At 41.0% G+C, this 27,420-nt stretch overlaps 1 protein-coding gene across 1 annotated transcript in view; it reads left to right on the top strand.

The window, feature by feature from the left end:
- The first annotated feature begins 561 nt into the window (after positions 1 to 561).
- The window catches only part of skia (v-ski avian sarcoma viral oncogene homolog a), a 63,532-nt gene continuing 36,673 nt past the window's right edge, over positions 562 to 27,420 (top strand). Inside the window, exon 1 of the mRNA XM_084388953.1 lies at positions 562 to 2,000. Within this exon, the coding sequence (XP_084245079.1) occupies positions 1,089 to 2,000 (912 nt within the window). The 5' untranslated portion in view covers positions 562 to 1,088. The remainder of the gene's footprint in view (positions 2,001 to 27,420) is intronic.

Here is a 27,420-nt window from a genome sequence, read left to right on the forward strand (position 1 = left end):
TGCGTTATGTTATTCGAGTAGCCTACAAAGTGCAAAAATTAAAAAGTACACTAACAATAGAACAAATGTGGCACACCAGTAGGCTAATTTAATAAATATAAAAAAATCATTTTCTTTTATTATTCCCTTCATTTCATATTTTTCTTTATTTACTTAACCCTATTTATTTTTCATGTCTATTTTAATATTTTAAGTACTGTTTACACTTTACCAATATTGTAAATGGTGACAAACGAAGCTGTCATATATATTTAAGAAATAGCCTAATATTTAATCATTAACAGTATAATTAATTGGATATAATGAATTAGATTTATAATAACTAAATAAAAAATAAGGCAATAAATCAACAAAAATAAGATAATAATAAAACAGTAAAAACGTTTAAGTATTTATAAATATAAATAGTAATAATAATAAATATTTCTATTATAAATAGATATTACATGTACAGTCAGTGACTGTCTCTACAGCAGTGGGGAGTGAAGGCTGGTTCTTGGAAGAGCCACAGCCTGCGGAGTCAGTCACATTCTTGGCTGGGATTCAATGACTGAGCCAGACACACACAAACACTGAGAGAGGGAGAGAGAGAGAGAGGGAGAGAGAGAGAAAGAGAGAGAGAGAGAGAGAGAGAGAGAGAGAGAGAGAGAGGCTGTGCTCACTGACTCAGTCACACTGAACTGCAGGGGCAGAGGAGCGGAGGCGACGCGCCGTGTCCGGCTGCAGCGATCTCTACTCGCAGGGGAAAATACGGATTTAAAGTTCGTGGATTGTGTATTTGACTCCTGAATTTGACGTGGGACAAGTTCGGCTCCCCCGTGGGATAGTTTTTCTACAACTTGCGCGCTTTTGCTTGTGTTACACTTGAGTTTTCTGTACGCGTCTGTCTGTTGATATGGACAGGAGAGAGCCCGCTGCAGGGGAAGACACGCCGGTGGTAACCTTCGTCTGAGTGGGGATTTCATGAAGCCCTATCGGCCCTCTTGTGCTTGTTTTCACAGACTTGGATTTAGAGACGCGGTACCAGGACCTTTGAGTCGTATTTCTCGTCAGACGCTCGGTTTCAACGACAACGCGGTGCGCGAAACATGGAAACAATAACGCGACAGAGTTTCCAGCCTCACCCGGGACTGCAACAAACTCTCAAACAGTTTCACCTGAGCTCCATGAGCTCTCTCGGAGGACCGGCCGCTTTCTCGGCCAGATGGCAACACGATCTGCTCTTCAAAAAGGATGGCAAAGATGTCCCGGAGCCCGTGCTGCATCTCCCCCCTATGCAGCCTCCTCCGGTGATGCCCGGGCCGCTCTTCATCCCGTCCGACCGCTCCACGGAGAGGTGCGAGACGGTCCTGGAGAGCGAGACCATCTCGTGCTTCGTGGTGGGCGGCGAGAAGCGCCTGTGCCTGCCGCAGATCCTCAACACAGTGCTGCGGGATTTCTCGCTCCAGCAGATCAACTCGGTGTGCGACGACCTGCACATTTACTGCTCGCGTTGTACCGCCGACCAGCTGGAGATCCTGAAGGTGATGGGGATCCTGCCGTTCTCCGCGCCGTCCTGCGGGCTCATCACCAAGACGGACTCGGAGCGCCTGTGTAACGCGCTCATCTACGGGGGCACGTACCCGCCGCACTCCAAGAAGGAGCTTTACGGCTCCATCGAGCTGGAACTCACCGAAAAGAGCTTCAAGATCTATCACGAGTGCTTCGGGAAGTGTAAGGGTCTTCTGGTCCCGGAGCTCTACACGAATCCCAACGCGCCCTGCATACAGTGCATGGACTGCAGGCTCATGTACCCGACCCAGAAATTCGTGGTGCACAGTCACAAATCGCTGGAGAACAGGACTTGCCATTGGGGCTTTGACTCGGCAAATTGGAGGGCGTATGTGCTCCTGAGCCCGGATTACACGGGGAAAGAGGAGAAAGCGCGTCTGGAGCAGCTCCTGGATGACATTAAGGAGAAATTTGACTTCGCCAATAAATACAAGCGGAAAGCATCACGGGTGAGCCAGTTTGTTGCATTTTGCGCTGCATCCCTCCATGCTCTAGTGCAGGGAGAACTGATTAAGTTTTGTTGTAGTGGACTGCATGTGTCAGACGTTCATGACAAGACGTTTCATCCTTTTAAACTAACTAGTGCCTAGACAAATGTAAGCCAATTGAGACTACCATCTTTTCCAATTTCACGAATAACTTCATTAGATATTTATTCCAGTAGATAGTGACTAGTGGTGTCTATTAAATTAGTCCCAGGTATCAAGTAATTCATTGCAAACTACTTATTCCTTTGCTGCTACTTATCTTGGTAGAGGCAAATATTGGTAAGACTTTATTTCACAGTGTCATTGTTACATGTAGTTACTATAGTAATAACTATAAATTGTGCATAATTACATGCATCTAACCCTAAACCTAACCCTATAGTAAGTACATAATATTTAAATGTATAATTACAGTGAAACAAAGACACCTTAAAATAAAGTGTAACCCAAATGTTTGTTTCAGTGCTTCAGACATCAACTGTTCACTTCCAACTAGTATGTTTTCCACCTATTTCAGTTTTAGTAACTATATAATATGTATTAATATTCAATGTGGCTTACTAGAAATAGTCTGGCTACTAGTAGCTATCTGTTACAGTTTTCCTAGAACTAATTGGATCATACTACTTTATTAGACACTATTGTATCCCAAGTTGCTACTATCAATATTTTTTATCTTACTTGCAATTATATTGAACTTATATTGAACTATAAAACTATAGTCATTATAGAACTACTATAGTCATTCTGACTAGTCATTGCATCTTGCATGTAAAACCAATTGAAACTAGTGATGTAATTAATGAAATTGAAACTTTTTGTCACTTTTGGATTATTTGTTAGTAATTCAAAAATAAATATTAGAAATATAAAAAAATTAGATGTTGTTGGAATGGGTCGTCTTTAGATGAATGCTTGGAGAAAGGCCAATAGTGTCAGTTCTTTGGTGACACAAACTTCAGACTCAACAGTAAGTAGTTATTTGGCAGATGTACAGTGCACTTCTTATAGGGACATTCCTCTTGGCACAACCTGAGGTTAAGTGTGATGGGGCACTGTGGCGATGTTCATGAATCACCTCTGCTGGTATTCAAAGCAACAATCTTAAAGTTGGCAGACTAGATGTTTTAACCGCTAAGCCACACCACCAGGGTGAAATTTGTATGTCTTAAGTTTTGCATTGGCATATTCCAAGTAGTGTCAGCTTCCCTCCTTAGATGAGTGCTTGGAAAGGGGCCAAGAGTGTCAGTTCTTTGGTGACCCAGTCTCCAGACTCCAGAGACTATCATGATATTGGTTTCCCAGTCCAAATGTTACAACCTGATATCCGGGAGGGGGGTGAGATGTGGAATCTGTGGGCGGACGTCAAGATAGAATAGCCGTCGCAGTGGCCTAAATTTAATGGCATGAAATATTTAACTTGAGCAGACCGATGCAAAAAATGCAATCTCTCACAGAGAGCATTTCTTGGTTGCTTTTTGGGCTTTGCTGAATTTAATTGACCAGTAACTAACCCTCAGTGTCACAACCTCTGTCCCGTTAACCTTTACTGTAGATACGGTGCTGACTGCGTAAACAAACAATCATTTAGAGCCATTAAAGGCTAGAGCGCTTGTAGTCTTCATCTCTCTCTCTCTGTCTAGTGCTTGTTTTTTATCATCTCATTCCTCCATCTGTCTCTCTCGAGCTCAGCATGACTTCCACATGTCCCACGGCAATGGCGTCATGTTATGGTAATTCTGAAATGGGCCGTTTAGCCATCACAGGTACTTGACAGTGGATGTGTTTTTAATGATCAGGCCATTGAGGGTTTAATCACGGGGCTGCTGAGGGAAAAAAAAAACATGCTTTCTGAGCTGCACTCCAACCAAGTTTGCTGCTTAAATATGCATCGTAAAGTTCATTTCTGGGTATTTTTGGAAGGAATAATGCGATAAAGCAGTCTCGGGCTGATTGTTTTATGTTTATCTGCTTTGGATTGTCTCCAGTCTCGGATTACTTGCATGTGTGGCGGCTCATCTTAACCCTGGGGCTCTAATGGTTGACTCTTGCTGCAGACACGGTCCTGTATGTGAGGTAGAGGATTAGAGGAAAAGTTTTTTAGTAATGTGCCCCCCCCTCCAATACACACACACACACACACACACACACAAACACTCAATGAATGGCAGGCCTGGTCATTTGCATGAACTGTTTCCCTTGAATGGAGCTGATGATGCAGGGATTGGAGTATTGTGGTGGAAACGGAGTATGAACCAACAAAGAAGTGCATTCACCAACATCTCCTCCCTCCCATCTCTCTCTGATCAGCCCTCCACCACCTCCAGCTTACTTTCCCTGTATGAATAGAGCGAGAGAATGTAAACTGAGGCCTGCTCTCCAGCGTGTTTACACACATTTGCCGTTTTCTGTCTCTTTTTGCACGGACGATGTGTGTCATAAGTGCTTTGCAGATTGAATTGTCCCTTACGGTGAATGACGTTGCCTCGTTAACATCGAGCTGTTTCCCTCGGTCTCGAATGAGCCCAAAATGTCCCGGAGCTCTCTGCATTATCACATTATCAGACCCCCCACAGCAGGCTTTTATTCATCTCAAGAGCTTTCCTTCCTCTCACCACACACAAGAGGGAACACTCTCAAACCGTCTGGAAACGGAAGTGGAATATATCATTATATCCATCTAGAGAGAGGGAGATTCGGTGTATTTTTACATATGCCCGACCGCCTGGTCACTCCTTTGCCAGGAAGAGTCTGCGATTTGATATTGATGACTTCATAATGGCTTCCACACAATTTCATTTGCCACTCAGATGTTTGTAGAATAAGACTGAGGCTTGAAACGTGCTTGATGCAAATGCTTTGAGCTATAAGCTCGATTTCAAATGATGATTGAAAAGTCTCTTAAGCTAACCATGGTTGTCTTTATTTGATCAAAAATACAGTAATATTGTGTGTACTATTTAAAATAATCGTGGTCTATTTGAATATATTTTAAAATGTAATTTATTCCTGTGATGGCAATTTTCATCATCATTACTCCAGTCTTCAGTGTCACATGATCCGTCAGAAATCATTCTAATATACTGAAGAAACATTTCTTCATATTATCAATGTTGAAAACGGTTATATGTGCACATTTATATTAATTTATGTGTTTGCAACCTTGCGTAACAAGCATTCCACTTGCGAGTAATGTAGATGTGTAACAGTCTGTATGTTTGTATACTGTGTTTCTGTTGCTGTCTGTGCGATTGTGACAGAGCTATTTTGTTTTCTGCTGAGTTATTTACAGATCTTACTGTTCCTCATCTGTGAAGAGTAGTCTGGCAGTCTCTCTCTCTCACTCTCTCTGTCTCTGGGTGGGGTGAAGGAACTTCCTTTTTCTCTGCTGCTTGCTGAGGGAAGGTCACAGACTGTGTAGTTGCTCAACCTCCCTCGACATATACATGTGTGTGTATATATAAGTGTGAGTGCGTGTCTGTCTGGTGCTTTCAGTCAGCAGCCGGAAGACACAGAAAGACAGGATGTTCTGTGTCCCTCGCTCAGACACACACTCAATAATTAAGCGTAAAATGTACCTAGCCATTATGTTCTGTAAAGCTGTCTCAGGTCCAAACACATCATCTTTTAATACTCTGTGGTGAAGAAAAGTGTGTTACGCTTGTCTGAGATCTTGTTCAAAGGGTTCAAAAGAGTTTGGCAGCTTGGTAAACAAGGTTTGAGTTTGCTGAACTGTACAGGTTCAAAGTGTAAGTCCAGGTGTTGAGTTGGCTTCATGAGCTATCATGATTACTTTATACTGATAAAAATGTCTGGACGTAATTGTCAGGAGTGGCGATGAATGATTAGGTGGATTACGGACAAATAGCTTGAGGGGCCGTTTACACGACACACTAAAAACGTTCATGCGATTTAGCCGTTCATTTACACGACGACTGCGGTTTGGGGGCCTGAAAACGCAAACTTTTGAAAACGGGTTTCAAAGGCCTACAAGTTTTTGACAACAATACTGTTATTGTCTCCATGTGAACTGCAAAAATGCAAATTTGTGAAAACGGATGAAAACTAAATGAATGTTTATAACAGCCCTGTTATAATAAAGTTTTTTCACTGCACATTTTACATGATCAGATTTCGCCTATAGGCTACTTGATGAAATAGTTGGCATTTTAATTTTTCAGAGCAGTAAGCACAAGAAAGCCCATATCATGAGCATTTCCCACGTAGTCATGCATTTGATTTCCCCCTCTGAGTTTCCTGTTAAATGTGGAGGCGTTTTTATCAGGGGTTATTTCGAGTTTTGGCAGACGGCGTGTTCTTGCCGCCAGTGCAGGAAAACCACAGCTCAGTGACGGGAAGGGAGAGTTGCGACAGCCGCATTCCAGGACAGCCACTCCCGAAGTGCAGCGAGAGACTGATTATGCAAACGTGTGTATGAATGGGCATGAATGAAGCGTGCCCTCTCACTCTCGTATTCGCATTCGCTCCGTGTCTGCCGGCGCACACACACACACACAAACACACACACCTGCTCGGTATATCAGAACCCTTCTCCTGCTGACTTCTCGTCTCCTCTACAATCAAGTGTTTTTTTCCCTTTCTCTCGATCTTTAATTCCCCCCAGGTGCTGGAAGTGGGCAGTAAACCTCTCTAATCATCTAGTCATTAAAGCATTTAACCGCTCTCAGCCTTTGAAGCAGTTTTCTCGCTTAATTGTTCGCTCTTTGGAAACAAAGCTACGTAATTTTCTCCAAATCACGCCCTTGAAAATGCTTTTGATGAACACCTTGCGTGTTCATTTTCTCTCTTCCGTCCTCCGCGTTCGGTTCGGCTGACTAGTGATTTTTATTTTGGAGAGAGAGAGAGAGAGATAGAGAGAGCGAGCGTGGCATCTTTCCAAACCCCTCTCTACCACCACCCCATCGCCTCAGAGAATTCTGGGATATCTGGTGGAGAACTGAGAGGGTGCAAGAGCTTTGGGAGAGGAAGCCAGTTCCCTAAGGGGATATTAGGTATGTCCCGTCTCATTCGCCAGGCATATCGCTCTTAAGCTGCGCACACACACACACACACAGCGGATGGCTCAACTCTACTCAGCAGCAGCTGGCCCCTGGTATGCATATCAATGGCTGCATCGCGAAAAGCTGCATTTGCGCATTTCTCTGCCTCCCCTTCAGAATGCGAGGGGCTTCACGGGTAGGCTACGGATAGTCCTGCAGCTGCCCCGACGATATAAACCGGAGGATCCGTCTGAGGACCGAGTCGAACGGCTGTTCTGAGACCTCACTGGTCAAAGTCTTCCTCAGTATGTTCCAGAACTTGGACTCGTGAGGTCAAAGACCTGCGAGGCAGAGAAACGGACCCTGTGTGGTTCAGTCGGTTACTGATATGAACAGGCTTTTGTTTGGATATCCGCAAGGGTCATTTTTATTGTTGCGCAAGAGTGCCAGACGAGAAACCCGAACAGTTTTACAAACTATGAAACTCTGTGAAAAAAGCACGGTAATCTCTTGCTTTCATAACAAAGCTCATTCTTAGTTCCCACTGATCCTGGTTGAAAAAAAAAAAAAAATCCCTCATGTGTAGTCCTGGGTGGTTATTAAATTCGACAGGGTTTTTTTTCAGGAGTGAGCAGCAGCTGAGTGTTCTAACGAGTCTCCTTTAGGTGCTAATTAAGATTTTTCAAACAGTCCGTCACTGACAAGCCCGAACTGATGGATCATAACTGTGATTAACTGGGCAAAGAGAGAAAATATGTGGCTTTGTTTTAGAGATAAGACACGAACATCTCCCTGGAACAATTCAAACCCTAATTGCTTTTGTGGCTCTTTAATGCAAATGCAAGTCAATTCATTAGTGTTTTTTTTTTTTTTACACTAACAGTTCAATTCATGTGTGAACATTCATGCTTGGCTTATTAGCCACATCCTTGCTAATTTGATCAGTTTTTCACCTCTCGAGCTGAGTTTTCAAATCAAAATGGCACTTATTCTGCTTTGCTGTTCATCGTTATTTAGCAACCTCAGCAGGGAGTAAGTCTTTCTCTGTTTTTTTGTTGTTGCCATCAATGACTTTAAAATATGCTTGAGAGATCAAATATACTTGAGAAATAGACTTCCTTCACACTAGGTGCCCTATTTAATTTGATGCAAGCAAAAGCGAGGCTGTGAGGGATGGAAATACAGTTTGTTCAATATGCAATATCACAACCGTTTTTTAGGGATGCACGATATATCGGCCACCATATCTGGATTGGCCGATATATGTTCATTTTTAATGTTGTCGTAATCGGCCCAATAAGAAAATTTCGCCAATATATTAAAGCTGATAAATAATGGATTATTTCCTTCAGCTGAGACACTTCAGATGCACACTGTTTGCCATGATGGGTTTGAATTGCTTTAAAAATGATTGGAATAACTTTAAAAAAAAAGGAAAATACAGTTAAGTGCAACATGCACAGCACAAGTCTGTCATATAGGCTACATAAAATGGTGATGAGAACATTATAAGTGTGTGCTTGGGACATGGTTTTAATGGTGAGACTTTTGTTTTTGTTATCATGCTCTCAAAAATGAAATTTATCGGCCAATAATATTGGTCATCAGCTTTCAAATATAAAGAATTATTGGTTATCGGCCAAAATTTTCATATTGGTGCATCCCTAATTGTTTTCCACTGGAAATGTTTTATAGGCAAATCTCCAATGTTTTGTCATTTGAACGATTGATATCCATTTACATGATAGTATTACACAGTGAAGAGACTAGAACTTCTTCACGCCAAACAGCCTCATTTTAATTCACATCAAATGAAATATGCTGTGTATATGTGGTAGCATAATAATAATAATAATAATAATAATTAATAATTTAAATAAATCCCACATTAAAATAATAATGCTGCCTCCTTAGTTACCTTATTTTGGCTAAATTAAGAGTGAGAGAAATATTGATTATAAATATAAATCCTTTAATATTGAAACTTAAGTATCAGTACAATGAGGGCTATATTATATATATCATTTTAAGTCAGTAGTGAAGCTCTAATGTAGTAAGTATGCTGCATAGTAGGCAGCTCACTAGCTTTTGGAGCTCAAAGCATTGTAACTCAAGAGAGCTAACCTGATGCCCTTACTTCCTACACAGTTACAGAGATTCTTAGTGAACTCAGAAACGTTGCGATTTCAGTTATATTGCAATCGAAAAGAAGACATTTTGGAAAATTATACCCTCTTACATAATTTCCCCTCGTCATAGCTTAAGCTCTGTTGTGACATTATATCACACCCTCTTAGACACACGCTGCTAAGCCTCCTAGTCTGTCCACCCCCTCCCCCAGGATGCAGTAGCTAAAATCTCATTAATGTCAGATGGAGATAAACACAGATAAAAGAGAGAGGTTCATCACAGGGCATCCTCTCTTTTCACACTCCTTCCACCAGCCCCCACACATCAGTCAGCCCAGTCAATGTGTGTGTGTTTGTATTGGCTGGCCTTTGGGAAAGCATTCATATACCTGCCTGATAGGGACGGCTGGGGGAGGTGGAGAAAGATGTGATGGGGGGCTGGCAGACAGAAGAGTGTGGGATGGAGGAGGGAGCTTTTTCCGTGTCTGGCATTAACAGGGAGGAGGGGTGGGAAAATAGATGCGTTTCGGGGGTTTCCTGGGTTACTGTGATTGTCAATGCGAGACTGGATGTGCTAATATATAAAGTGTGAGGTAAATGTTTGATTTAATGAAAGATATGAACGTTTCATTTCAGGCAGACTGTCGGAATGGGCTCCTAGTCACACCAGAATAACAAGTACAAGTGAATGAACGAATAAGGAAAGAATGAATGAAGTAGGAAAGAAAGGAACTAGATCCAATGTTCTGACTGGCTTTATGTCTGCAACATGCGCTCTTTAAACAAATAAAACCTCATTCATTCCTACTTTTTTGTATTCATTCATTCATTCATGGCACTGATATGTATTATTAATGGCAGTTAAGCACGGAGAGAGAGAAACATGATGACGAATTAGTGGATGAGTTTGGCTTTGAAAAATTCATCGCGCAACTGAATCGCCTCTCAGCCTCATTGTGTGCTTTAACATAAAGATTGCAAGATTTCTGTCTGTTCTGCATTTGTAAAAAAAAGGAAAAAAAAAAATTCATGACATCAAAATTTGACCTTACTTATTTTCTGTAACATTTTGATTGTATTGTGCATGATTCTGAAACAATTTTTGTTTTCTTCTGATGTAGCCAAGGCCGTGTGGGCGGAGACAATTTATATTTACCTATAATGTCAAAGGCTACTTTTCACAATCCAATCAAATGCAGATGGATGCATTCAAGTTATTTATTCAATTCATGTTATTTACTGTTGAGTATTCAGTTTGAAATATGTCAAATTACTTAAGTGAGTAGTTTTATGTTGTTTTTTTAAGATCATAAATTCAATTTTTGTACAATTTGTGTGGGATTTCCAGCTGTATTTTACAAAGCTCTCTGGAATACTCGATTCTGATTGGCCAGTTCTTTTCTCGGGGCATATAATGCATCCTATGTGAAATTTCTCTCTGAAATTCACAGCAGTTCTTTAGACTGCTACTGTGATTGAAGATCGCTGAGCAAAATACATGTTTTTTATTTTTTTTGTACATGGGGATTTTCTGCAATGTCAGCAGAGCTCTTTTGTCTTTGTGTGACGGAGTGAGTCACACTTTAGCTGGCAGTGTGTGTTTGTGTGTCTTAAGAGCAGTCCACCACATGACCCTTCCCATCAAACCCCTCTCTATTCAGGCAGACTGACCAATCAGATGCCTCCATACAGCTCCCATCGGACAGATGGTTGTCTGACAGAGGCAGCGTGACATACACACACATTGAGAGACAGCGACACTTCCTCAAACTGAATGACTATGAAAAAAATGAGTTATTTTTGGAGTCAAGCTGCCCCTTTTGGAGTCACACTGCCCCTATAGCAGCTATCTATAAATCTGTTTGCCATGGCTTGAGGGAAAAGGGTAACGTACAGTTGATGTGTTTGTAGACCTACATAAACACCTCATGTCACTTGAGTATATTGCATTAAATATTTTGAATATAGAAATTAGCTTGCTCTATTTATTTCATACCTTACAAGTTCTGAAAGACTTTTTACAGGCATGTAAAGCCTTGTAAACATAGCCTCTGAAAGGAAGAAATAGACACGCAACATCCTTCCTCACCCCGTTCTAAATGAAGCGTTCGTCTGGGCCCAGTGGCACTGGTTTGAGATGCACCATAATTTGGGTTGGTTAGTCAGACTTCTATAACTGCCGTTCTTTGAAGCGTGCCCTACACAGAAGGAGTCTACTTTATAATGTGTAATTTGACATTGAAATGAGTAGACAGACATACTATTACAGTACACGGCTAGAAAATATGCAACTCAAATCCTCTAGTTATGTTTGCTGAGAGTGGAATCGCAGGGTAGGGTGAAACACTGCTGTCTGGGCTCTTGGCTACATCTACAGAGAAGAGAGAGAGCGAGAGGGAGACAGATGATGGGTTTGCTATCGTGACTGCCGTTCTGATGTCAGTTCCAGACCGGCAGCAGGGCACGGATGATATTAATCGTACAATTCAGTGTGAATATGCGTAAAAAGGTAAATACATTTACTCACTCATAACTCCATCTGTCTGTTACCCACCCAGATGCTTCATCATTGAATCAGAACATCCACACACACACACACACACACGCACGCATACATACCCTCGACTCGAGAGCTAAATGATGATGTAATCACAAGCCTACATAACCTGCCCACAAAAAACATGCCACAATTTTGAAAAGATATAGGCCTAATAAAGCGCATTTATATAATCATGAATCAGCAGGGATAATGAATAAAATCAGTTCACACACGATATTTGTAAATAAAATATGTGGAAATAAAGCATTAAAGCGTTTCAAATGCAGCTTTGTTGATTATCATGCAATGTTTCAAAGTTTTGTACCATCTTGTTTTCTTTCACTTCAATCTCTCCTGACTGAGGTTATGCTTTGGTCTACTAAATGGTGAGTAGCATCTGAGTTAGCAGACGTGTAGATTACACTATGACATCACACAGGTGAAACCCTGACCGTAGAACACAGTAATCTTGTTTCAAAGTTGACCTTTTACAGGCCACAGGCCAAGAATTACAAGATTACAGGCCACACAACTGGGGCAGAGGGCAAGTGTGTGCTGGTGTGTGTGGACACCAGTCTAACCACACAAAGGCCTGTCCTCACACCCCGTCTAAATGAACAACCGCAACGCTGCGGTCTGAAACACAGCACGGCTCAGCCATTGATGTGTTTGGCGTGTTTGCATTACATTGGCAGGCAAATCAGAGTCTTTTTTTGTGCATGCGCGAGTATGTCTTGGTGAATGTTAAATAAAGGGAGGGTGCAGACCTAATGTCGAGGGACACTCGTGGTCATGAGAGGGTTTTTTTTGTCTTTGGGGTGATGGAGAGCACGCCAAGGTCCCACCTCTCATCCTAAAGTTCAACTGGGCTCCTTTTGTCCTTCAAATCTTTAAAAAGGATCAGCTGGAGCTCATGAACAGGACTGAGACTAGAAGACAAAGCCCAGGCCTGAGACTATTGTCTTGGCTGTGGTCTTCGCAAGCCATGCTTAATTTTTTTTTGTCCTGGTTTTTTTACAGACTAAAGGGCCGTTCACATCAAGGATAGTAACTTTTTTATAGTAAAGTTTTAATAATCGTCTAACTCAATGAGAATAGGGAAGTCCGCAACTGTAACGGCACAGAGGAAAGATATCATTGGAATCACTTTCTGAATGAAACACTGACAGCCAATCAGAATCCACCCGACTTTAAACAGCTCGAGCATTTAAAGTGGCAGATGAAATAACTGCAGTGCACGCTTCGAATAGACAATATTATTGTGTGTTGTGGATGCTAACATAGTTATCGTTCTTGGCGTGAATGGGCCTCGAGCCTAGCATAGCTAACGTGTTGATGCTTTAAAGGTATAGTGGAGGATTTTCCCGAATTTTAGAAAAGAACCGCCCTCTCCACTTTTTGAAAAAATGCACATGCGCAACACTCTACCTGCTCCCGAGAGGGAACGCCTATTAAACGTGTGCATGAGAGAGCATGCACGAGCCTAGTGCGTGACTTGTGCCAGGGCTAGCATCGCTAATCATAGCTTACATTAACTTTTACTAGCAGTGATTTTAAATGGATTTCTCCAAATAGCATGCCAAACTTTACCTGTCGAGTAGAAACTTCGCGACTGAGGCATCAGTGCATGGGAAGCCCAACCTGTGCTTTTAGCGCACGCCAGCGTGTGAAATATTCTCCCAAAAACACTCTGGTCTTGTTTCTTTCTTCAGAGGCCTTTCTCTTCTTGTCATACAATTCGTAGACACTTTTTCTCTTGCGACCCTCAGACATTTTGAAAAAACCCGGTGAGAACGGGCGAGCTTCAATGAATGGCTGAAACCGTAGCTCACCACACATATACACCTGAAAGTGCGCATGCGCAGAAAGCGAAAACTACCTAGGGACGAGCACGTACGACGGCCTTACGTAAACATATCACCAGAATGATTGACAACTAGGAGGACCAATAGTCTTGATGATCCACCCGGAAAAAGAAAATCCTCCACTATACCTTTAAGATGTAACGTAATGCAGAGAGAGAGAGAGAGAAACGCAATGTACAGAACAAGTAGATACACATATGTTTGTAAGATGTCTGCTAAATTATTAATCTAGACAGCATTGTGCAGTTTTAAGTGTCATATTTACATAAAAACATACGTAAATTTTGAATCACAAATGTTGTGTAAACATTCAGTTAATGTTAATCTAACATAAGCATGTATTTTCCTCAAAAAATGTCTCGTCAAATGTATGTGTGTTCTCTGGGTAGTTCAGAGATAAATTGATAAATTGTAGTTCAGTACCTATGCTAATCGTAAGACTTATTTTTTATTTTCTGTACAGATTTTCCTAATATGTTTTATTTTTTGCTGTTTCACCAGAAACACAACAATATGATAACTTCATCACTTCCTGGTTTGCCGTTGCTAAAGATGGCTGCCAGTTAAAGCCCTGTGGCTGTAGTGGAGAGGCAGTGCCTAGGCGTGACACAGAAAGCTTGTCATTTTGTTCTTTGATTAAGGGACGTGGTATATCAGTTCCAGCCTTAAAGCCCGCAGGCTATTTTGGTTTTGCTGAACAGGTAACAAAAGAATGTCTGTCTCGGTTCAACAGCACCCTTCCCCCGTGCTTTTTCTCGCTGGAGACTCTGCTGTCAAGCACCAACAATGGCACACTAGTCGGTGGCCCACATGAATCATGTTGCGGTTTTCCAATGATTGCACATTGTGGTTAGCAAATAACTTTTTATTTTCAAATTCATAATTACTTAAATTGATTTATGTGACAGATGCTGGTGGGGTGCAGGACCAATCAGAGTTCTGACTGAATGACAATTTTCTACCATGTGAATTAAATTGAATGGTAAAACAGCACGTTTTCCTGTAAAGTACAGGAGCATGATCTGTTGCTTATTTCTGATTTACTTAAATACACATTAATGGGATTTGGTTTAGCTATTTTAAATTTGTCGAAGTGAATTAAGGTTTCAGATTCACAATTCTTTTATTTAATTTTTTTTTTTTTTTTTACAGATTTGACAGTCCAGTCCACCACATCAGGTGTCACTGTTACTGGTCTTATTGTGAGCAATTCATTGTATGTGTTATTTAAAAAGAAATATATTGAATAATATGAATAAATATCTGTTTCGTCAAAATATTTAGTAAATAGCTATTTTGTTTCAGCCACATAAAAAATGGACAAAATCAAGTCAACAAAAAAATGTTTTGGTTGTGAATGTAATTTTATTTGACTTTAGTAGAGTAAGTGGAGACGTACTCCCTGAGATGTGACTGGATGAATGGTCACACCTCTTAACCAATCAGAAGTTGTTCAGAAAGGCCATGAGGTTTAGGGATTTAAGGAGCATGCATGTGTATAGACAGATGTGTGTATGTTCTCGGCTTACTCTAGGTGAATTAAAAGTGTCGGAAACAATGGCATTTAATACCATTAGCATCCGGGCTAGTATGGTGCTTCAGGTTAGTGATCGTAGGTCATAGATCCCTCGCAATTAATACTATTCCAACTCAGTACCACTCCTCCAAATGAGCTGACAGCGGACATGCTAAATAAAACAATGTGTGTGAAACCAGAGCTGTGTATGTGTGTGTGTGTGTGTGTGTGCCCACGAAAGGAGGTAAAGGCTCAGGTTAAAGCCACACGGCTCCCCCTGCGCTCTGCGCTAACCTGTAGACGTTCTACAACACTTTTACAGTTGAATCCATTGATTTACTGTCTGAAGCCACTCCTCGCCTGCCCACGCATGTAATCTTGTTCTGAAAAGAACTGTCACACACGCTCACATGCAAACACGAGCACACACAGACATGGAATCGGAGAGAAAGCCGAACACAATCTCTGCAAGCTCTTTTTTTTTCCCAAGAGGAAATTGAAGATAATTGTACCCTCCAACTAGCCTGCCCGGTTTTAAAGGGGCATCCTATATCTGACAATACTTCATTGTTTGCTCTCTATAAGACTGTCTCGATGAAGTACAATGTCTGAAATAAATCGCTCCAGTAGAGGGATCTAATTACAGGTTACTACTATTTACATTTGCGCTGTGCAGACTTCTGTAGTACTGGTTTAATGTATCGCCCCCCTCTATTTTTCTCCCTACACTTTGACCTTTATCTCACTATTAGGCCTATCAGTCTGTTTAATTATCTCTTTACCTTGGCTTCTAAGAATCCGTCCTATAAGAAGGTCAAAGTGGTTGCTGTTTTCTGCAGCTCTTTGTCAACAACATTGTGCTTTAAAATACTAAGGTCAAGACTATCCTATACACTATGCATCTGCATCAGTACTGAATTAATTGGACTTATTTGTATGGATGGAGCCTAACAAACATGCTTTTCCAAATATTAACTCAGCCTCAAAGAGCTTTAGTTTCAAGAAAATGTTAACATTGTGGAGGTTTCCCTTCCCTTTGCCTTGTATGTTCATACTCCACTGGAGAGCCGACAATTTTTTGTTAAGAAACCAGGATTGTGCAAAATTTTAAATGTGACATTTGAATAGGAATGACAGGAAAATAAATTTGAATTGCAATTCCACATCCTGTTTGCTACCTTTATTCAAATTGAATTTAAGTGCATGTTCTGAGATTTCTTTTTTTTTTAATTGTTACTCTAAAAATCTGTCCGGATACGGTAAATGGGGTTTCCCTGTCTCATCCGTCTTTCCCACTAGGCCTTCCATATCACCATCTATTGCTCCATCCATCTCTTCACGGACGCTAATGGAAACATTAGCCTGTGTTAGCTTCAAGCGAGCTTATTATGCAGCCTAGGCCTTATCAATTCACTTCTGTCTCAATTAGCATCAGCTTCAATGCTGTCTCTCTCTGGCCGCGAGGAGCTGCATCGATCTACAACTCAATGGATCTCTTGAACGATTTCACACGGACCTGGCCGACACTTCAAAAGTATTCGTATTCAAAGTACGAGCATATTTAAACACTTTATACTTTATAATGACCATAAATATGATGGCTATCAAAGATATATAAATGAGGTGTGTTTCAGAGCTGGTAATATTTCAGTTTGACTGCGATTTGGCTTCGGCTTAGCTTAAGTGGTTGGTCGATCGCAAAGTGGCTTTTAAAGCAAAACTAGAGTGAAATAGCGAAGACGTTCTTCAAGCAACGATTACATAAATTTTGCAAAAGGCTTGTTGTTTCTCTCCAAGTCTGATTAAAGTGCAAGGGCAATTTGTTTATCCACTCACGCCCTTGTTAAGGTCTGTGCATGTGTGGGGGTGTATGGCCCTGAGATCTATTGATTGCTGCAGGAAGCACATTCTGATGTTACACTGGGCTTCCTGAATTTGATGCCATCTCCTTAGACATCATATGTGAAGGCATTTTGACTGTGTGTGTGTGTGTGTGTGTGTGTGTGTGTGTGTGTGTGTGTGTGAGAGAGAGAGCGTGTATTCTTACCTCCCCTCAGACAAGGAGACAAAACAGCTCAACCTCTGTCCTTGCTTAAAGACACAACAGCTCTCCAATGACACAGACTTCTGTCTTGCTTGCCCACAATAATAGGCTACAGCTCAGTGTTTTTCTGAATAACACTCCAGCTACAGAGCTGCCACATTCTCAAGCTTATGAAATGGCTTATTCACAACTTACACTTTCGTTACATACCAGGTAGTGTGCCATTCATAACTGAATTGAGAATGTGTTTTTAAATACCAATTCCTGAATTTGAATTGAATTGAGGTAGCAAAGAGGATGCAGAATCACAATTTAAACGTGAATGTAAGAACATAACATTGTTAACATAAAGTCTGAATAGATAGATAGATAGATAGATAGATAGATAGATAGATAGATAGATAGATAGATAGATAGATAGATAGATAGATAGATAGATAGATAGTCTAAAAGACAGAGAGAAGGAAAGTAAAGGAGAGAATCTAAGCCAGCAGGTTCTATTCTTGAGTGTGTAGTTTTTGGCAGCAATGACAAAAGAACACACACTCTCTACGTCCCCTGTGCAGGGACCTTATTCCAGCTCTGCCTGCTTATCAGATGAAATCAGACCCCGTCTCTTTTCTGCTGCTCAAACTGTCTCCTGAGGAGGCCCAGATCGCTCCTCCGCCTGGGTGTAGTCGCTCTCACTGGGTCTCAGCCAGTTCTTCCACTTCCTGGGGCTCTCCATTTACCTAAGGTCTACTCAGTTTGTCAGTCTTGCTCTAGATGAACTACACAGTGATCTGAAACGGGGATCTTGAATGTTGTCATTGTAGGCTAATTTGGCACTGGTCTAACATTTGACTGCTAAGTCATACCCGGTGGAGGTAGAAAGGTAGATAGGTATCATGAATATAATGAGTAAATTGTTTAATTATGTTTTTCAGAGTCCTAAACTAACTTCTGAAGCAAAACCTTAGAACAAGTAACAGATCAAATATTATCGATCACTTCCTCTTTGCCTCTCTGTCCCTAATTCTCATTCCGGATGGATCTCTCCTGTCCCCATTCACAGGTCCCATCCCCCTCACCCCTCTTTTATGCCTGTAACAGTAAGCCTTGTGATTGTGCCCCAGAGCGAAGGCTCTCCCCGAGCTGAACTCATTTGGAACAGAATGCTGGCGGCTTTGAGGGAAAGAGCCAGCATGTTCTAGTCAACCTGCTGTGCGTTCAGTGAGGCCAACACCACTCTGAGACTCATGGGCGCACACACACACACACACACACACAGACACACAGACACACAGATGTCAGCACAACTCGAACAAACACACACTCCAATCAAAGCTCCTTTGTACTGTCCTCTCCCAAAGACAAGGGCTGCCAAACAACATCAGCAGCACCAACAAGCGCAACAATTCGCCATCCACAAAACCCCTCACCAAGCAGGAACTGTTGAATTTGCTCAGGAGCCAGTTGTTGGAACATTTCAACACTGTTAACCAACTTGAAAGGAATCAAAAGAGCAGATCGTAAAGCAAACTCATTCAGTAAAAGGAGTGCGCTAGTGTTTTTCTCCTCCGTCCTCGTTTCAAAAGCCCTGGCGAATAAAAAGCCCACATGAAAAGTGTTTAATTTCACATTGACGCTTGTGTAAACAAGCAATCCTCTCAGCCAAAGGTGATCTCTCTTGTGAAATCATTGTGTGAAAACCGACTAATGATAACGACCAAACCCCACCAAGTACCGGCCCATTGTGTGTGATTGACGGCACATTGACCAAGAATGATCACTGCCGTTCATTCGTGCTCATATTTAATAGCAACCGAGTTCAGGATTTGTTTGGCGAGTAAATTGTGCGGCTGAACTTTGAAACCTGAGTTGGGGCCCCAGACACGGAGACAGGGAAGTGATTGGGCCGAGCAGAGCATGCACGCTGATAAATGTTTATTTAGTTTTCGATAACATATCGGCCGGCCTCTTCAGCTTCTGTTGAGTGGAACTGGCTCGACTTCCTGTCTCTCTCTCGTTAATCTCCTCCAGCCCGCGATAGAAACAATCTATCAGAGTCAAGCTATCAGTCGATTGCAGTCAAAGACCCCATAGATTGGCTGTGGGAGCTACAGAGCGACGTTCTCAAAGGCCGAGCGGCTTTGAAATTGGGTTCAATCTGAGCTGTGATTGGCTGTCTACGTATATATTATATAATAAAGGTTCCAGAAGGGGGTTTTCGCCGCAATGCCATAGAAGAACCATTTAGGGTTCCCCAAAAAACCTTTCAATGATGAGTTCTAATAAGAACCTTGTTTTTGTTATGATCTAAAAAACTTTTTCCACTCTAAAGAACATTTTGTGCAGTGGATAGCTTGGATGTTAAAGGAACCAAAGATACCAATGTTTCATTTAAAATCAGTGTAAATAAAATACAGTCCTGAATGGCACATAAATTGAATTTACTGAAGGGAAGGTACCAGGTTTGTGCAAAGCAGCGCTCAGACCTTTTCCCGTCAAGCGTCTCAGGAGTGGTATTTCCTCTGTGAGTTCAAATATCAGGAAAACGCACATCTGTGTGTGTAATATGCCTGCCCGTGCACGCCTGGCTGTCACTAAAGAGGTATAATTCTAAATACCTCAGTGACTGGAGAGTTAATGTGGTTGCTAAGCAAATCTGCACTTCCTGTGCTAAATAAGAGTTCCACTGACTCTTCCTGGCTGGTGGGCTGGAAAGGCACGCTCACACACACTCCTACCCTGCTGCAGACATGCAGTGTAAATGGGGGCTTTGCTAGTGTGCTCATGTAGAGAATAATTGCATTACTGAGGGGGTTTGCCTAACTCATTGTTTTCATGCTGCATCCATTTGACAGGAAATGAGCATTTTCCCGATTAAATGATCACTGTGATGATATAAGGTTTGAGTCTATTAATTCACTTCTTTCCTGTTAGATTCATTTATTTCAATTTGGACCCTTTGACCTTTTACTACTCTAGCCAACACTAAAATGACACTGGCCATTACAGCATGGGGTTACGTAGGCATGTGTAACCCTGTAAGGTAACATTACAGTTCCACCGTGCAGCCATGCAGACATGTAAACCGCATGTGTGTAATGGTCTCTCACACTCAAGACGGCTAGCCGGTCGTTCCGTGAAAGCCAATCCTGATGCCGTGGGTCAACTGTCCATCATGCTGGAGTGAGATTTCATAGCGTCCAAGTTCTTTAATTACAGAAGTGAAGCAGTGGAGCCAGACCAAAGATCAGGGTGTATAGTATGCTGCAGGGTATTAGCATTTTATCAGGTGATCTGAGCTAGCTGGGTAAGTAATAAAAGTCATAAATTAGAAGTCTTATTTATTTATTTATTGCAATGGACGTGTGATTAGTATCTGATTTCCTTTTTGCTTATATAGTTTTGATAATGATTTCTTGATCATATTTCACCCCCAAAGCCAAAATAAAAATATGAAATGATACTCTGTGTAAATACAATAAAGCCTATTTTAAGACCATTATTTTTTTTATTTTTTTTTGCTTTTTATTTTTTTATTGTCACAATGCAAAAATAAATCAAAGTTTTCTCCAATTATTAAAAATGTCTACAATGTGTATATATACATATATATATTTGACGTCGTGTCTTTTATTGTGTTATTATATCTATGGCATCATATTTTTAGAAATCTCAAAGGATTTGAAGAGTTTGAATATTCAGATTTTTTTTAAGGTTAGTTAGTGTTCAAGAGTGAAAGTGTCATCAGTTAATGCATGCGTGTGTCTGTGCATAGGTGGAGTTTTGAGTCTGCATCTGTGTGCTTGCTAGTGTGTGACCTGATTCAGCTAAGTGTGGCGAACTCTCTCTCTCTCTCTCTCTCTCTCGCTCTATTATGGATCAGACTGCATAACGGTGCGCCTGACAGGCTCTGCAGTGCCATGCAGAGTAGCCGTGCCTAGTTTAGCGTAAAAGCAAAAAATGCTTTTACGCATGGCTGCATTTACTCTTCCCTCCTCCCAGTGACTGACCCGGGCAGGGTGGCCCCCGTAGAGGGCAGATACAGAACCTTTTTAAAGACTGATCTAATCTGTGATATTAATGGGCAGATGTGGTGTGATTATGCTGGATCCGAGGAGGAGAGAAAAAGAGTGTTAGGTTATTCCCATCAGGAGGGATCTGGGATGCACTGGTGGCTTTGATCACAGGTCACCTCTAAAAGGCTGCTTTCTCTTGGCAATCTCAGAAGAAAAAATTTCCCTTTTTTCCTGAACATCGAAGGTTTCAGAAGTAAAACTCAACCCCCTTTCTTTTGTGTGTGTCTCTCTCTCTCTCTCTCTCTCATTTCTTTCCATCTATTACTCACTCAACCCTGTTGTTTGAAGGCCTGATACACCACCACTGGCTTGTCACTCCCAATTACTCAACTCTCTTTCTTTTAATCCCACCATTCTTTGTCTCTCTCTCATTTTTTCTCTCTCTCTGGCTCTTTTACCCTTTTAGTCTCCTTTTATGTGCCAAAAGATAGCCCTTGCTCCTTTACTCATGCCAGTTTTGAACAGGCAGGACTCATTTCTCCAAGTACCTTCACCAGTGTGACATTAGCCTGCATTATATAGCACTCTTCACCGTATCATCTAGCGAGAGATCTCTTCTGAGGGACAAGATGAGAGATGAAGGGCTGGGAGGGGGAAGAGGAGAGGCCTCTGTTGTCATTGAGATAGAGCCAAAACAGTTTCCTTCAGCTTCAGAAAGAGGCCCTTGTCGCTAGTCTTAGCTTATCGCTCTGCTAGCAAAGCACCTTTGGCCTCTGTGGTGATGTTTGTGCCTGTGTGGCTGCTCGTGTCGTGGGAGAGTTAAGGAAGTCTGGCACTATTTTTACAGCAGCCACTTTATTTTATCCAGTGCCTGATTGAAAATTTAAAGATTTTTTTTTTTTATTATTATTAGTAGTAGCCTATTTATTAATTATTAATAGTCATGAAAATATATTTTACATTCAAACTAGGCTCACTAGGAAAACATGCCTCTACATTTTTGCATAACTCCAAAAATGTACTTATACAAACAATTCACTGCAGTTTCCACCTGAAATGAACACTTGAGGCAGCAAAATAAAACTTTTATTCCTTTTCACACTAATTATGATTACGGGGGCAGATTAGCGATTGATAAAGACTTATTTTCTAGCAGTTCCTTGCACAGTACTATATTATTGCATCAAAAAAACAAGTAATAAAAACTCAGTGAGTGTTTTAGCGCAATTTTCTCACGTCATGGGATCACAACACTCAAAATTCAATTTTTGAAGCATAAAGGAAAGATTTTTGATCAAATCTTTTTTTCTAATATTATTGTAAATTTTAGAAGCTATCGATTGCAATTTGTTTCAACTCGATAGCTATTATGGTTGCCGAGAAATTTGCAAAAAACAGAATTTTTTCTGGAATTTTCAGGAAATCCAAAATCTTTTCCTGGATTTTTTTTGTGCGTTCCCGAGATTAGACCTTCCTTAACATAATGCCCGAAAACCCGAAGTCTCTAGGTGGTCTGGTTGAGGAGTAGATAGAAGTGCAAGATTGGTGCGCACAGACAGAACAGAAATCATGAGTTAACAATCGCAATTTTGTCCGGTGGAAAATTGCGCTAAAAATCTCATAGTACATGATTTGTAAACTATAATACATTTTCATAATCAACATCACATAATCAGCTCCATATGACTTTTCTAATGTAGTAAACTTGCTCGGTAGTGCATTGCGCACTGCGCTTGCATTGTGGAATGCTCCGGTATGTTTTTATCTCTTTGAAAGTGTCGTGTATCGTGTAAGAAGCAATATCATTTAAATTTGATGAATTGTTGCCACAAGCGCGTATTTCCAAAGAGCCTGGTTGTTTAAATTAAAAATCACATTGTTACCAGAGCTAAAACATTTATCTTTCTTTGTGTGTTCACTCAGCCTTCTTTTAGCAAGCTAACAGTCTAGTCTACTAGCTTAGCATAGCACTAACTGGTCAAGAAAAGCTATTTTGATTACTTAGAACAGATGCACAACAATGGCATCACATCTTATCTGGACATCACAAACCCAACCGCATTTGATGAGTTAGCATATAGCTAAAGTCCAAATTCATTTTAAGACTGTTATGGCAGCTTCTGCTTTACATCCCCTGCTATTTCTTACGCTCACAAGCCACTTCTCTTTTATAGAGCAAGATTGTGGGATATTACCCCATTGCATGCATTCACACTTTAAAAACCCACTCTAAACACAATCTGGGCACCTTTAGGATAGGCTAGTTATTTGAACCTACTATGCTTTAGGAGCACCAGTCCTAATTTTCATAATATTTAGGACAGATAGTATGCAAATCTAGATTCAGTCAGGCTCTCCACAACACCACGATCATCACGTACGGGGTGTTTGTTCTCAGAGGAAGGGTGGGACTCACAAACGAGTTAAAATGACAATCAGAAGAAGATTAGATAATCAATAGGTTTAATCGATCGTTCTATCTAATCCATCTCAGTTGTGGCCTACCCGTGATATCACCTCCAGTCAGAGAGACCTTTCTCCAGGTCGCGACAGCAGCCGGTTCTCCGCACCTCTAAACCCCCTTAAGCCGCTTTTCAGATTATTGTCAACAACAGGTAATCAGCACCTCGTCTTGGCACGAAAGGCTTATCAACCGCAAAGTGTACATTATTCACTTTAACTGCCTTTTGTATAGGAGCATTCGCTTCTTGTTCACTGGAAGAGCATCTGTCTTAGCGTTAGACCACAGTCCCCTGAGGCTCACCTCAGCTTAGCGTGTGTAGCATTATAATCAAAGTTTTATTTCCGTTCTCATGAGTCATGCGAATGATATTAAGATTTAGTTTCGGCAGCTCAGTCTGCGTTCGATGGGTTAAACACGCTGACCTGCATTGCGGACCGCAGGGATGTTTTTGTGTTTCATTACGCTGGCTTATCTGACTAGCGTGTAATGATCCCCCCACCACCACCACCTAAATATCCTAAACTAATAGCATTAGCCAGCTGTTACATGCATCTAAAGATCCAGCACAGAGATTGAGAGGCATCCTCAGACAATTCACAGAGTGAATACTTTTGGTACAAAAATATGAAGTGCTTGCCATTCAACACCCATATTCATTGATTTAAGAGAAAGAGATCCCATCATCTGAGCTCATGGTATTATAACCATAGCACATTAACAGTGTATGGCAAAATTGGAGGAGCATCTTAACCCAACAATGGCTGAACCTCAGGGCTAAGATTGTTTCTCCTTATAACAAAACCCCCAGCTCACTCTCTGAAGCTCTGAAGTCTCCTAAAATCGCCTCCAAGTCTGTATCTCTTTCTTTCCCTTTTTCTCAATTTCCTTTAAACATGAGATCCTGACTCATATTCTTTTGTAATGAAGGGCATAAGGACACAGTGACGATGAAGCTTTTCCTCAGGCAGGTGTTTGCGCATGGGTCTTTGTGCGAAGGGAGGGGAGGAGAAGACAAGAGCCGTCCCACATAAATGAGGACAGACACTCTAATTGGTGATAATGGCTGAAGTAGAGAGAGTGATTCTCGCTTGGGAACAAAGCGGCCTTTATTGCCTCTGTGCATCTGACCCTTTCACACACTACAGAAACTAGAGCTGGAAAAATTTCTAGACATACTACTAAAATGTCATTTTGTTTTAAATATAGAGATATCAGGGGTTATGGATAAGTGATTCAATTTGAGAGTATATTTTATAACTTTTTTTATCATGTATATTAAAGTATATTTAGGTATGTACAATTGTAAGGACTGAGAAAAGTTGTCGGCTGTAGAGTATAGCTGATAAGTGGGCTTTCTGGTGGAAAATGGTTATGCATCTCCAGTCCCCCCATCTCCATCAACTGAACCCTCATGTGCTATTAATCAGCCCAGAGAATGAAGATGACGTCAGTAGAGAGCGAGAGAAACAGAGATGGAGGGGGTAACTTCCCTGTTCTCCAGATGTGTAATAGAACTAGAGAGGGGAATAAAAGCGTGCAGTAAAAAGGATCTTGTAAAACAAAATGGACGCCTCTTTCCTCTCCTGCTCTTAACAATCTCAGATTCCCTCTTTCTCTTTAACGGAGGAGAGGCCTCCCTATCAGGAGCGCGAAAATGCTTACGGTTACAATTTCACTGAATGCCCTGCTTTTGTCATGGTGAATTATGGGATTGCGGAAAGCTTACCACAATTTTTGCCATAATATTTTGAACATATGGCTGATGTGTTTCCAAAAGCTTAGCAGGCTCTATATCTTAGCTCTTGCAGTATCAGTAGAATATTATTTAGAAGTAGAGTATTATTTAGTAGGGATGCACAATATATACTGGTTACATATTGTTTATTTGACGAATAGGAAAACAGCTTATAAATCATACTAAACGTGTAGAGGTTTGGCTAACTTATAAAGTGAAATATTATGACAACCAACTAGTGATGACATTTTACTGGTTCTCACTAGTTAAAAGGCTTATAAATTGGCCAAAACTGTTTTTTTTTTTTTTTAAATCTTGTATTTTGCATGTTTCTGTGATGGGTTGGTTTAAGGCTGGGTTTGAGTTAGGTGATAGAAAATATCATAACCTGATATAAAATCAATGGAAGTCAATGCAGTGTCCTCACTAATATAGTGAAACAAACGTGTGTTTGTGTATATATGAACTCAAACCTCCTTTTGTGTTCTTCAAACAACCTTTACCCTTTGACGGTCTACAAAACCTCTAAAGAAGACGCTCTCTGATTATCTGGTTCTCCTTCATTCTTCTTTCCAACCATCCGTGCCCTATTTCCGCTTTACCTTTCATTCCCTCCCTCTGTAGTTCCTGCCATAGGGTAGTTGACGCCCTGTGTTTCAACCTGACCTGAGACTGACCCGGGCCAGGGGCCGTTAGCAAGCCCGCACTCATTAGGCTGCATTTGGCGTCATTAAGTTGATTTGTCTTTGCTGATCACTTTTCAAGATAGCACTTAAAGTGGCTGGCTGTTATTCTTAAAAGAGCTCCAGACTGCCCCTCCTAAACTTTACAGTGTGAAGGGTTATAAACCCAAATGGGTGTGTGAGCCGTTACGTGGTGCGGTCGTGGGTTCGCGACCTCACCAAAACAAGCACAGGTCTGTCTCAGCTGCACTGATTGGATGGTAGCTCATAATGAAGGGATGAAGACGTGTGGTCACCTTTAGTACTTCAACTGTCCTGAAAATAAAAGTGCAAGAATTTGATCTACCAAAGACATCCTCAGTTTTGCCAACAGCATGTCTCACAGTTTTTACGTAGCACTTTTCCTTTTTGCTTTTTAACAATGTTGTTGTTGTGCCACTTTGTCTTTTCTCTATCTGTGCCTTGAGGTCTTGAATGCCCGGTTTATGTGACCAGGGTCAAGCGGTCATTCTTAACAGAGGCTCAGGCTAGTTCACAGGCATAATGTGGGTTCCATAACATCTGGCAACCATAAAGTGGCATGGCCGCCTAACCTTTGGTCTTAATAGGGGTGAGGGGGGGGGTCCTTCAAAATGTATGACCATCATCTCAAGGTCATACAACCATTGTGTGCAATACAGTTAAACACTGTGGTGTTTATATCTGTGTTTGTACGTGCAAGGGATTGTCAAAGCGGTCACAAGAGGAATCTGTAGAAAATTTGAGAGAAAACAAAAAACAAAATGTACATAATAAAAAAGTACGTCATATTTATAAATATTAGTCAAAATAATTTGACTTGTCAGTTAATATTTTTTTAATAATATTATACATTATATTTAGAAAACTGGATGTGTGTGTGTGTATGTTTGTGAGAATCACAAATTCTTGTTTCAAATAGAGATCACGATCCTCCCACGATTCTGAACAAACCCTTAACAAAATAATGTCATTTACTAGAGGTTCTATCAAAATGTTAATTGCTGTAGTATATTTAAACATAGCGAAACGTTGTCAGATAAAATAGTGTGGGTGTTTGAATCAAGATTCTGATCTTTTAACGATTATTCGTGCAGCATATATATGCAAAAATATATTATTTTTTTTACTGTTAATTTAAATAATAAACAACACATTGTCTTTATTGCCATCACAACATATTTAAAAATCCTGGCATAGGCTACTTCTCATGTTTATCTTAAAAACAATTGGTGAAAGTGTCAAAAATGACAGCAACAAATTGCTAATCATGAGTAAAACACTTCCTCTCGAGGTCTTGCATGTTTCAGAAAGTCTTTTGAGAAGTTGAGAAGAGTCAGAGTGAGGGTGAGGGTGTTCTGAGACTGTTCTCAGTTCGAGT

Source organism: Rutilus rutilus (genome assembly GCF_951802725.1).
Source record: "Rutilus rutilus genome assembly, chromosome: 19".
Classification (NCBI taxonomy): Eukaryota; Metazoa; Chordata; class Actinopteri; order Cypriniformes; family Leuciscidae; genus Rutilus; species Rutilus rutilus.